Source organism: Filicampus tigris, chromosome 6 (assembly GCF_054856515.1).
Source record: "Filicampus tigris isolate MCC_2025a chromosome 6, RoL_Ftig_1.0, whole genome shotgun sequence".
Taxonomy (NCBI): Eukaryota; Metazoa; Chordata; class Actinopteri; order Syngnathiformes; family Syngnathidae; genus Filicampus; species Filicampus tigris.
The window spans coordinates 1031814-1045193 of NC_141222.1; the positions used below are offsets into that span (position 1 = coordinate 1031814).

At 50.4% G+C, this 13380-nt stretch overlaps 1 protein-coding gene across 3 annotated transcripts in view; it reads left to right on the forward strand.

Annotated features, from left to right (window-relative positions):
- The window catches only part of wdr17 (WD repeat domain 17), a 245828-nt gene that overhangs the window by 40503 nt on the left and 191945 nt on the right, over nucleotides 1-13380 (forward strand). For all 3 annotated transcript variants that reach the window (XM_086033934.1, XM_086033935.1, XM_086033936.1), the window contains exon 6: nucleotides 12151-12291. In XM_086033934.1, the coding sequence (XP_085890060.1) occupies nucleotides 12151-12291 (141 nt within the window). The remainder of the gene's footprint in view (nucleotides 1-12150; nucleotides 12292-13380) is intronic.

The following is a 13380-nucleotide window of genomic DNA, read 5'->3' on the forward strand; positions in this document are numbered from 1 at the left end:
AGAGGAAAAATACTCTTAAGTAGTGCAGTGAAATGTAAGGAACAGCATTGGATAAAAATAAAACTAGACTAACAGTAGTGGGGAATGTTGGGTATTGCATGATATAAGCTCAGGTGCAGACTGTACGATTGCACTAATGTCCGCCAGTTTGTAGGGACTACACAATGTTCTGGTTAAAGAGTCTGACATCAGCAGGCACGAAGGAGCGGCGGAATCTCTCCTTTGCACAGCGAATGTGGAACAGTCTGTCACTGAAGGAGCTGTGGAGTGCTGTTAGGGTGCCCTGGAGGTGGTGGGCCGGGTTGTCCAGCATTGATGAGTCCAGGGAGCAGCCCAGGACAGAGCAGGCCCTCCTGAACAGTTTGTCCAGTCGCTTCTTGACACGGGCCGAGACGCCGCCTGCCCAGGTAACCACTCCCTGGAAAATGACCGATGCAACCACCGAGTCATAAAAGTTCCTGAGGAGTGTCCCCTGAACCCCAAAAGACCTCAGTCTCCTGAGTAGGAAGAGTCTGCCCCGACCCTTCCTATAGAGGGCATCTGTGTTGTCGCTCCAGTCCAGTTTATTGTTCAGATGAACACCCAGGTAATTGTAAGTTGAGACTCTCTCAACATCCGGATATTCACAGGTGCAGGTGCAGAGTGATGGCGCCTACCGAAATCCACCACCATTTCTTTGGATTTCCCCGCATTGATCAGGAGGCGGTTCTGCTGGCACCAGTCCACAAAACCCTGAGTAAGTTCTCTGTACTCCCGATCATATCCGCCTGTGATGAGGCAGACAATCGCAGAGTCGTCAGAGAACTTCTGCAGGTGACAGGTAGGGGTGCTGTAGTTGAAGTCCGAGGTGTAGAGGGTGAACAGGAAGGGAGCCAAGACAGTTCCCTGTGGGGCCCCCGTGCTACAGAGGAGCACGTCAGACACACAGTCCTATGTCCTCACATACCGTGGCCGGTTTGTGAGGTAGTCCTGGATCCATGTGGCGAGGTGGTGGGCCACTCCCGCCCGCTCCAGCTTGTTTCCCAATAGGGTGGACTGGACGGTGTTGAAAGCACTGGAGAAATCAAAGAACATGATCCTCACAGTGCTCCCTGCCTTCTCCAGGTGGAGAGAAACCTTCGGTCACAAAATGCCGGCCTTTTAGTGATCCCGAGAGCCAAAAAGAAGTTCGCAGGCTCCAGAGCGTTTTCTATTCGGGCACCAATGCTTTGGAATGCCCGGATATTAGATTCACTACCTCAGTAGAAATGTTTAAAACACGACTTAAGACTTATTTGTACGATTCTGTATTTAGTTGAACTGTTTGTTTTGGCCTCTTTATTGCCGCTTCTATTATTTTTCTGCCCCCTTTTCCCAGGCTTGGGAACTAGGTGATGATGACCGAATTGGAGGTTGCTGTTTCGATCCAACAGCAACTGACTGCTACAAGATTGGAGGCTGACCATATCCTCGGAGGCGCTGTTATGGAGATTTCTACATTGACGACCATCGGGCCCCTGGTCATTTCATCGATGTCATCTTCCTGCAGCACTTCATTTGATTAACTTTCACACTTTAACTAACACTGTATAGGACTATAATGTGTGTTCAATGTTGCCCACTCGGCATCCATTGCAGCCTGATCATCCAAGGGGGATTCCCCAATCTGTGGTCCCTTCTGAAGGTTTCTCACTTTTCCCCAGATGTTTTTTTTTAGTTTTTCCTTGTCCTCCTGGGGGTAAAGATCAGGGGATGTCGTGTATATGATCTGGTGCATATGTGAAGCCCTTTCCTGTGATTAAGGGCTATATGAATAAATTTGACTTGACTTGACTATTAACCATTCATTTTTATTCGAACATACAAGTTTTCACATTTATATCTTCCCAATTTCCATATATTCAAGTCATTCAAGTCATTCAACTCACATTCAGCTTTTAAACACCCCCGAAATTCCTACTTTCCACAAATTAAACTCATTCACGCTTAAAAAACTCACAAAAATTCACCATGCATTTCCAGTAGACCAGTGTTATTGCCTCTTCGTCTCCACAGTGCGGCAGCCATCTTGGACACGGACATTAGCGAGACTGAAAATACTCAACCCGAGGTCTCCCGAGTGTGGCGGCCATCTTGGACAGGGACATTAGCTGGACTGGGTATACTCACCCCGAGGTCTCCCCAGTGCGGTGGCCATCTTGGTCAGGGATATTAGCTGAAATCGGTTACTCGCCCGAAGATCTTCCGGGTGTGGCGGCCATCTTGGACAGGGACATAAGATAGACTAGGGATACACGCCCCGAGGTCTCCCCGGTGCGGCGGCCATCTGGGTCAGGGACATTAGCTAGACTGGGGATACATGCCCAGAGGTCTCCCCGGTGCGGCAGCCATCTTGGTCAGGGACATTAGCTAGAATGGGGATACTCACTCCAAGGTCTCCCCATCTTGGGCAGGCAGATTAGCTAGACTGGGGATACATGCCCCGAGGTCTCCTCGGTGCCGCGGCCATCTTGGTCAGGGAAAAAAGCTAGACTGAAAATACTCAACCCGAGGTCTCCCGAGTGTGGCGGCCATCTTGGACAGGGACATTAGCTAGACTGGGTATACTCACCCCGAGGTCTCCCCAGTGCGGCGGCCATCTTGGTCAGGGATATTAGCTGAAATGGGTTACTCGCCCCAAGATCTCCCGGGTGCGGCGGCCATCTTGGACAGGGACATAAGCTAGACTGGGGATACACGCCCAGAGGTCTCCCCGGTGCGGCAGCCATCTTGGTCAGGGACATTAGCTAGAATGGGGATACTCACTCCAAGGTCTCCCCATCTTTGGCAGGCAGATTAGCTAGACTGGGGATACATGCCCCGAGGTCTCCTCGGTGCCGCGGCCATCTTGGTCATGGTAAAAAGCTAGACTGGAGATACTAACCCCGAGGTCTCCCCAGTACGGCGGCCAACTTGGGAAGGGACATTAGCTAGACTGGGAATACTCACCACGAGGTCTCCCCAGTTCGGCGGCCATCTTGGTCAGGGACATTAGCTAGATTCGTGATACATGCCCCGAGGTCTCCCGGGTGCGACGGCCATCTTTTTCAGGGACAATAGCTTGACTGGGCATACACACCCCGAGGTCTTCCAAGCGCGGCAGCCATCTTAGACAGGCGGCCAACTTGGACAGGGACATTAGCTTGACTGAGAATACTCATCCCGAGGTCTCACCAGTCCGGCAAGCATCTTGGACAGGGACATTAGCTTGACTGGGGTTACTATCCCCCGATGTCTCCCAAGTGCGGCGGCCATCTTGGGCAGGGACATTTACTTGACTGGGGATACTCAGCCCGAGGTCTTCCAAGTGCGGCAGCCATCTTAGACATGGGGCCATCTTGGTCAGGGACATTAGCTAGACTGGAGTTACTCGCCCCCAGGTCTCCCCAGTGCGGAGGCCTTCTTGGTCAGGGACACTAGCTAGACTGGGGTTACTCGCCCCGAGGTCTCCCCAGTGCGACGGCCATCTTTTTCGGGGACAATAGCTAGATTGGGGATACTCGCCCCAAGGTCTCTCTGGTGCAGCGGCCGTTTTGATGAGGGACATTAGCTAGACTGGGGATACACGGCCCGAGGTCTCCACGGTTAGACGGCCATCTTTCTTAGGGACAATAGCTAAACTGGGGATATTCGCCCCGAGGTCTCTCCGGTGCGGCGGCCACCTTGGACAGGGACATTAGCTTGACTGGGGTTACTATCCCCGATGTCTTCCAAGTGCGGGGGCCATCTTGGGCACGGACATTAACTTGACTGGGGATACACGCCCCGAGGTCTTGCCGGTGTGGTGGCCATCTTGGTCAGGGACATTAGCTAGACTGAGGTTGCTCACCCTGAGGTCTCCCCGGTGCGGTGGCCATCTTGGACAGGGACATTAGCTACACTGGGGATACACGCCCCGAGGTCCCCACGGTTAGACGGCCATCTTTTTTAGGGACAATAGCTAAACTGGGAATACTCGCCCCGAGGTCTCTCCGGTGCAGCGGCTACCTTGGTCAGGGACAATAGCTAGAATGGGGATACTTGCCCCGAGGTCTCCCCAGTGTGGTGGCCATCTTGGACAGGGACATTAGCTTGACTGGGGTTACTATCCCCGAGGTCTCCCCAGTGTGGCGGCCACATTGGCTAGTCTGGGAATACACGCCCCCGAGGTCTCGCCGGTGTGGTTGCCATCTTGGTCAAGGACATTAGCTAGAATGGGGATCCTCGCCCTAAAGTCTCTGCGGAGCGGTGGCCATCTTGGTCAGGGACATTAGCTAGAAGGTTGATACTCACCCCGAGGTCTCCCCAGTGCGTCGGCCATCTTGGACAGGGACATCAACTAGACTAAAGATACTCACCCCGAGGTCGCCCCAGAGCGGCGGCCATCTTAGATAGGGACATTAGCTACACTGGGGATACTCACTCCGAGGTCTCCCCAGTGCGGCAACTATCTTGGGCAGGTACATTAGCTAGACTGGGGTTACTCACTCCGAGGTCTTCCAATTAAGGTGGCCATCTTAGACAGGCGGCCATCTTGGTCAGGGACATTAGCTAGACTGGCGATACTCACTCCGAGGTCTCCCCGATGTGGCAGCCATCTTAGACAGGCGGCCATCCTGGATAGGGACATTAGCTAGACTGGGAATACTCATCCCGTGGTCTCCCCAGTGCGGCAGCCATATTGGACAAGGACATTAGCTTGATTGGGGTTACTATCCCCGAGGTCTTGCCAGTGCGGCGGCCTTCTTGGTCAGGGACACTATCTAGATTGGGGTTACTCGCCCCGAGGTCTCCCCGGTGCGGCGGCCACCTTGGTCAGGGACAATAGCTAGAATGGGGATACTCGACCCGAGGTCTCCCCGTTGCGGCGGTCATCTTGGGCAGGGACATTAACTAGACTGGGGTTACTCGCCCTGAGGTCTCCCCGGTGCGACGGCCATCTTTTTTCAGGGACAATAGCTAGACTGGGGATACTCGCACCGAGGTCTCCCCGGTGCGGCGGCCACCTTGGTCAGGGACATTAGCTAGACTGGGGATACTCGCCTCGAGGTCTCCCCGTTGCGGCGGTCATCTTGGTCAGGGACATTAGCTAGTCTGGGAATACACACCCCGAGATCTCCCCGGTGCGGTAGCCATCTTGGTCAGGGACATTAGCTAGAATGGGGATACTCACTCCAAGGTCTCCCCATCTTGGGCAGGCAGATTAGCTAGTCTGGGAATACACACCCCGAGGTCTCCCCGGTGCGGTGATCATCTTGGACAGGGACATTAGCTAGACTGGGAATACTCGCCCCGAGGTCTACCCAGCGCGGCGGCCATCTTGGGTAGGGACATTAGCCAGACTGGGGATACTCGCCCTGAGGTCTCCCCGGTGCGGCGGCCGTCTTGGTCAGGGACATTAGCTAGACTGGGGATACGCAGCTAGACTGGGGATACTCGCCCCGAGTTCTCCCCCATGCGGCGGCCATCTTGGGCAAGGACAATAGCTAGACTGGGGATACTCACCCTGAGGTCCCCCCGGTGCGGCGGCCGTCTTGGTCAAGGACATTAGCTAGACTGGGGATACTCGCCTCGAGGTCTCCCCGGTGCGATGCCCATCTTGGTCGGGGACATAAGCTAGATTGGGGTTACTCGCCCCGAGGTCTCCCCGGTGCAGCAGCTATCTTGGACAGGGACATTAGCTAGACTTGGGATACTCACCCCGAGGTCTTCCCGGTGCGGCAGCCATCTTGGACAGGGACATAATCTTGACTTGGGTACTATCAGAGATGTCTTCCAAATACGGCGGCCATCTTGGGCAGGGACATTAGCTTGACTGAGGACACTCACCCCGAGGTCTTTCAAGTGCGGCAGCCAGCTTAGACAGGCGGCCATCTTGGTCAAGGACATTAGCTAGAGTGGGGTTACTCACACAGAGGTCTCCCCGGTTCGGCGGCTATCTTGGACAGGGACATCAGCTAGACGAAGGATACTCATCCCGAGGTCTCCCCAGTATGGCGGCCATCTTTTTCAGGGACAATCGCTAGACTCGTGCTAGTCATGACATTAGCTGAACTGGGGATACTCAGCCCGAGTATTCCCCAGTGCGGCAGCCATTTAGGACATGGACATTAGCTAGACGGTTGATACTCACCCCGAGGTCTCCCCAGTGCGTCGGCCATCTTGGACAGGGACAGTCACTAGACTGGTGATACTCACCCCGAGGTCGTCCCAGTGGGGAATTCATCATGTACAGGGACTATAGCTAGACGGTTGATGATAACCCCGAGGTCTACCCAGTGAGGCGGCCATCTTGGACAGGCACCTTAGCTAGACTGGGGATACTCACCCCGAGTTCGCCCCAGAGCAGCGGCCATCTTAGATAGGGAAATTAGCTAGACTGGGGATGCACACCCCGAGGTCTCCCCAGTGCGGCAACCATCTTGGGCAGGGACATTTGCTAGACTTGGGTTACTCACCCCGAGATATTCCAATTGCGGCGGCCATCTTAGACAGGTGGTCATCTTGGTCAGGGACGTTAGCTATACTGAGGATACTCACCCCGAGGTCTCCCCGGTGTGGCGGCCATCTTAGACAGGCGGCCATCTTGGACAGGGACATTAGCTAGACTCGGAATACTCAACCAGAGGTCTCCCCAGTGCGGCAGCCATCTTGGACAGGGACATAAGCTTGACTGGAGTTACTATCAGAGATGTCTTCCAAGTGCGGCGGCCATCTTGGGCAGGGACATTAGCTTGACTGAGGATACTCACCCTGAGGTCTTCCAAGTGCGGCAGCCATCTTAGACAGGCGGCCATCTTAGTCAGAGGTATTAGCTAGACTGGGGATACTCTACCCGTGGTCGCCACAATGCGGCAGCCATCTTGGACATGGACATTAGCTAGACCGGGGACACTCACCCCGAGGTCTCCCTTGTGCGGCGGCCAACTTGGTCAGAGACATTAGCTAGACTAGGGAAACTCACCCCGAGGTCTCCCCAGTGCGGCGGCCATCTTTGGCACGGACATTCGCTAGACTGAGGATACTCACCCCGAGTATTCCCCTGTGCGGCGGCGGTCTAGGTCAGGGACATTAGCCAGAGTGGGGATACTCACCCCGAGGTCTCCCCATTGCGGCGACTATCTTGGACAGGGATATTAGCTAGACTGGGGATACTCAATCCGATGTCGCCCCACTGCGGCGGCCATCTTGGACAGGGACATTAGCTAGACTGCAGATACTCACCCCGAGGTCTCCCCAGTGCGGCAACTATCCTGGATAGGCGGCCATCTTGGTAAGGGACATTAGATAGACTGGGGATACTCACCCTGTGGACTTTCAAGTGCAGCAGCCATCTTGGACAAGCGGCAATCCTGGGCAGGGACATTAGCTTGACTGGGGATACTCACCCCGAGGCCTTCCAGGTGCGGCGGCCATCTTGGACAGGGACATTCACTAGACTTTGGATACTCACTCTTGGGAAGGGACATTAGCCAAACTGGGGATACTCACCCTGAGGTCTTCCTAGTGCGGTATTCATCTTGGACAGGGACTTTAGCCAGACTGAAGATCGTCACCCTGAGGTCTCCCCAGTGCGGCGGCCATCTTGCGAAGGGACATTAGCTAGACTGGGGATACTCACCCCGAGGCCACCCCAGTGCGGTGGCCATCTTGGGCAGGGACATTAGCTTGACTGGGGATAGTCACCCTGAGGTCTTCCAAGTGCGCCGGCCATCTTGGACAGGTGGCCATCTTGGGCAGGGACAGTAGCTAGACTGGGGATACCCACCTCGAGGTCTGTCCGGTGCGGCGGCCAATTTGGACAGGTACATTAGCTAGACCGGGTATACTCACCCCTAGGTCTCCCCAGTGCCGTGGCCATCTTGGGAAGGGACATCAGCCAAACTGGGGATACTCACCCCGAGGTCTCCCCATTGCGTCGCCCATCTTGGACACGGACATTAGCCAGACTGAGGATTCTCACCCCGTGGTCCCTCCAGTGCGGCGGCCATCTTGCGAAGGGACTGGGGATACTCACCCCGAGGTCTCCCCAGTGCGTCGGCCATCTTGGACAGAGACAGTAGCTGGACTGGTGATACTCACCCCGAGGTCTCCCCAGTGCGGCGGCCATCTTGGAAAGGGAAATTAGCTAGACTTGAGATACTCACCCCGAGGTTTCCCCAGTTCGGTGGCCATCTTGGACAGGCACATTAGCTAGACTGGAGATACTCATCGTGAGGTCTCCCCAGTGTGGCGGCCATCTTGTTAAGGGACATTAGCTAACCTGGGGATACTCACCCCAAGGTCTCCCAAGTGTGGCGGCCATCTTTGGAAGGGACATTAGCTGGACTGGGGATACTCACCCCGAGGTCTCCCAAGTGCGGCGGCCATCTTGGGCAGGGACATTACCTAGACTGGGGATACTCACCCCGAGGCCTCCCCGTTGCGGTGGCCATCGTGGTTGCGGACATTAGCTAGACTGGGGATACTTGCACCGAGGTCTTCCTGGTGCGGTCTCCATCTTGGGCAGGGGCCTTAGCTAGATTGTGGATACTCACTTCGCGGTCTGCCCGGTGCGGCGGCCATCTTGGGCAGGGACATTAGGTAGACTGTTGATACTTACCCCGAGGTCTCTCCAATGCGGCGTCCATCTTGGTTGAGGACCCAAAATCAACAGAATGTGACCCAAGTAGCTCGGAAATGGACCGGAAGTGACCCAAATGATCCAGACATGGACTGGAAGTGACCCGAATGACCCGGAAATTGACCGGAAGTGACCCACAAATGAACTGGAAGTGACCCAAATGACCCGGAAATGAAATTGAAGTGACCCCAATGACATGGAAATGGACAGGAAGTGGTCTAAATGACCCGGAAATTGACTGGAAGTGGTCCAAATCACCTGGAAATGGACCGGAATTGACCCAACTGACTCGGAAATGGACTGGAAGTTACCCAAATGACCCGGAAATGAACCGGAAGTGGTCCAAACGACCCGGAAATAGACCAAAATTTTCCCGAAGGACCCAGAAATGAACCGGAAGTGACCCAAATGACTCCGAAATAAACTGAAGCGACCCAAAGGACGCGGAAATGCACTGGAAGTGACCTAAATGACCTGGAAATGAACAGGAAGTGACCCAAATGACTCGAAATGAATCGGAAGTGACCCTAATGACCCAGAAATTAACCGGAATTGACCCAGAAGTGACCCAAATGACCTGGAAGTCACCCGGAAGCTAAGTGTTTCCTTACATCCTATTTTCTTCCTCCCCTTCTGTTTTTTATGTCCTCAGTCCAGGCCATTGTACATCATTCGAGATCATTCAACTTCATTCAACAACATTCCACTTCATTCAGTATTATTAAACTTCATTCCACTTTATTCCGCTTCATTCAGTATTTTTAAACTTCATTCCATTTTATTCCACTTCATTCAACCTCATTCCACTTCATTCAACTCACATTGGTCCAGCTTTTCAACACGCCTGCAATTCATACTTCCCAAAAATTCAAATTATTCACCCTTGAAAATACCATTACATTTGCTATTCAGTCACACTTCCACATTCAACATTTCAGTTGTACATCCTTCCAGTTAGGTCCTTGATGGTCTTGTGTTACACACGCTGAGTTGTGTACAGGCAGCGTTGGATTGATCCCCCCTCATTCCAAAACATTCCACAATTTTTCATAGAGTTCATTCAACTTCATCCCACTTTATTCAACTTTATTCAGTATCATTCAACTTTATTCAGAATTATTCAACCTCATTCAACTTCATTCAACTGTATTCAACTTCATTCAGTATCATTCAACTTTATTCAGTATCATTCAACTTTATTCCACTTTATTCAACTTCATCCCAATGCATTTTGCAATTTCTTTTCAGCTTCTTTCGCCTTCAAACGCAATTTCTCCAGAAATTGCATTCTCTAGTTTCAAAGACGACCTTAGGTTTTGGGGAGCTGTTGAGCCAGGCGCTTTAGGCTTTAATGGCTTAATCTGTGCCTCATTCGTTGTGGAGAAAAGTGAAACACGAATAAAATAAAAGCAGACAAAAGAAAATAATTGCTTGATCATTAAATAAAATCCAGAATAAAATCTTCTGTCTGTAAATTCACATCTCTCAAGTAGAGAAGCTGCACATATTTACAATTGAAACAAATAGTTGAAAATTAAGCAGGGTGTGTTTCCACCGTATTCAACGGACACACTCACAGCATCTAAGAGCTGAGTAAATCACAATTTTTCATGATTTTGAAGCCTAATTTTATATAGAGGGCGATTTTTTTTTAAATTCATTCAAATTCGTCCGGCTTGTTTCCAACAATCGTCTCTGTGGTGTGTCAAATGTGCAAGGCATTTTTATTTACAGGGACTGTAATTGACAATTATGAAGTAATTTGTTCACTAAGCTGTAACGAAACAACGCAAATAAACAGTCTTCCAATAACTAAATAAGGGGGAAGAAACTACAGTAATGGCAAATTTGAAACATTAGCAACAAAAAAAACAAACCAGATAGCTATTAATAGGTGAAAAACAAATAATTGAAGGTGCAGGTTGGTCAAGCTGAGAGAAAATGGAAAATCCAAAGAGATCTCGCGGGTCCCAAGCTGTACGGCGACCGTAGTAGTAATTTATGCACCTGAACGGTCTCTGAAAATATGCACCCAGAAGGGAGACAATGAACACACGAGTGCTGCTGTACACGTCCAGTTTGATTTTTTTTTTTCCTTTACTTGTTCATTAACAACTAAATAACAGTGTACAATAAAAAAGTGCATTTGTCACCATTTCACATCTTCAGAAACACATTCACTTTTACACAGGCAGTACTTTGTAAATATTACCATAACCTTATAGAAACACTATGATATAGGGTTGATGAAAGGACTACTTCACTGTGATAAATTTTGCTACATTTAGCTGCATAAATCTGGGCTTGACACTTATGTACACATTTTATCTGGCTCAAATATAGTTTTAACATTATCTAGGTTAATAAGCATATAAAACGTAGCTTACAACATTTGAAACAAATACAACAAAAGAAAATTACATGAGCTAACTGCTCTGTTTGCCATCTCTGATAACAAATAGCACAAAATATTGCAATGCTAATACATACAATAGCTGCCTTGTTTCTGGCTGGCCAAGCTACTAAGCTACTGAGCCCGGGCAACCCTTCGGAATGCGGTAGCCCCACTGCTGTACTCGGCCATGACCAATAAAGCTCTCAATTTGCTTAGAAAAGTGTTCAAAACGCATTAACGGTACCACACACCGATAAAACATTTTGTAAAGACCTTACAGTTATATTTTGGTTAACTTTCACCGTGCACTGACCTGAAAATATGGACACAGAAGCGAGACAAGGAACACTCGAGTGCTGCTGTTCACGAACTTCACGTCCAGTTTGCGTTTGAGGCAATACAGGAAGGCACATTTTTTACATTTTAATGTGTATAAAAGGGGATACAATATACAAAATGAAATTTAGAACAATTACTAATTATTAACTAAAAACACTGTGGTCGCATTTTAGGTGTACCACAGAGACACTGCATAAACATTGGCCATAGTCAGTACAACTATTTGTAATGTCATGAAGAAGAAAGAAACCACTAGTGTACAGTGTAACCGAGGTAGAATTAGTAAGAAAAACAACCCAGTTGGTGAAAGAAACATCATAGTGATGTATGGAAGATCGAAGGCTACACCAGGAGATGCAAAGCACTCATCAAAGAAGAATAGAAAGACCAAGCTGAAATGTACTGATCTCCACAGAGTTAAGCATAAACAATTCTGGAACAAAATGTATGACTGATGAGACAAATATTAGCCTTAACAAAGCAATAGAAAGGCTTGAAGCTTCCCGAAAGAAAGGATAATCTCATAGACCCAAACATACAAGAGAGCCTGCATTTTACATGCTCAAGAGGAGACTCAAGGTAATAATCCCCCAAAACAAAGCAACTCAAAGAGGCTGCCACAAAAGCCTGGCATCAAAAGATGAATGCAATGTTTTGATGATGTCATTGGTGATGCAGTTATTGCAAGCAATACTGTTACTGTTGTTACTGTTACTTTTGGCTTGTCCCAGCCATCGGGTCGTTGTGGCAAGTCTTTTAATATTCAGCAAGAAAAAACAGTGCCTCTTTTTCACAGTGTCCAACCTCAATAATGGCATCAGGCTGGTGGACAGTGAGGCCTTGGCTTGTATTACGTCCTTCTGCTTCCCCTCAGCTGCTGCATCAGTTCAGTGCCTTGCGTGGATCCCCTCTGCCCCAGGCATGTTCATCACTGGAGGTAAGCAAAAAGCAATATGTATAGTGGGTTCCCCTATGCTTTGATGTGTTTTTAGTGCCCCATACGATATCTTACTTACATTTCATATTCATAGCTCGAAAGTGTGACACTCAATCAGTATTTGTACAGCAACAAAAATTGTACCCTGTCATTAAGGGGCATATTCTCCCATGTGCTTAAGTGAGAAAAGGCGTGTTGCTATGCACTTTTAGGCAGTGCTGGGCATTCCATCTCAGGGGCGGAATGGTCCGTCCCTCGGTCCCGGATGGACTCCCATTTTTCGTCCGGAGGACGGGGAGGCTACAGGTTTTCAAAAAGGGATGGCCTAAGCTCGGGCGCAGGTGTATTTTAGTCTGGCCCACTAATCGTCCCTCATGCGTGTGACGCGGTCGACAGGCGGCCAAGAGTTCATCTCAACCTCCATCCATCCATTATCTATACCGCTTCTCCTCACAAGCGTCGCGGGCGTGCTGGAGCCTATCCCAGCTGTCTTCGGGCAGTAGGCTGGGGACACCCTGAAGTGGTTGCCAGCCAATTGCAGGGCAAATTGACACAAACCAACTTCATCTCAACCTACTTGGCGAAATGGGCCAAACGACAAAAATTGCCTCTGAGCCCTTCAAACGCAGCACTAGTTACCCAACTGCGCATTCTTACTTGCATTGGGAACGCCCCAGCGGGAACCCTGTGCACTGTACACGTTTGGTCAGCACCAAGAGGAGGACAAGAAAAGGAAGATGGAGAAGAAGGAGATGAAGAAGAAGGAGGAGGAGAAGAAGGACACTAACAGAGACAGAGAGAAGAGAGAGAGGGGAAGCTCAGAGAAAATTCAATCATTTTTCAACAACAGGAGATACAGCGCGAGTTATATTACAAGTGGTGATGATGACAAGAGACCCAGTAGCGCAAGCAGCGTCAGAGCCAGCACACCGGCGAGTGACGCCAGCAGCATGTTGCTTGACTGTCCTCTACTGGAGCAGTTGGAGAATTTGGTGGTGGAGGAGACTGACGCTGGGAGTGGGGACCAGGAAAGTTCAGAAGCCATCAGGTTGCTAAAAGGTTACCTGCAGAACTGCCAAAAGTAAGATT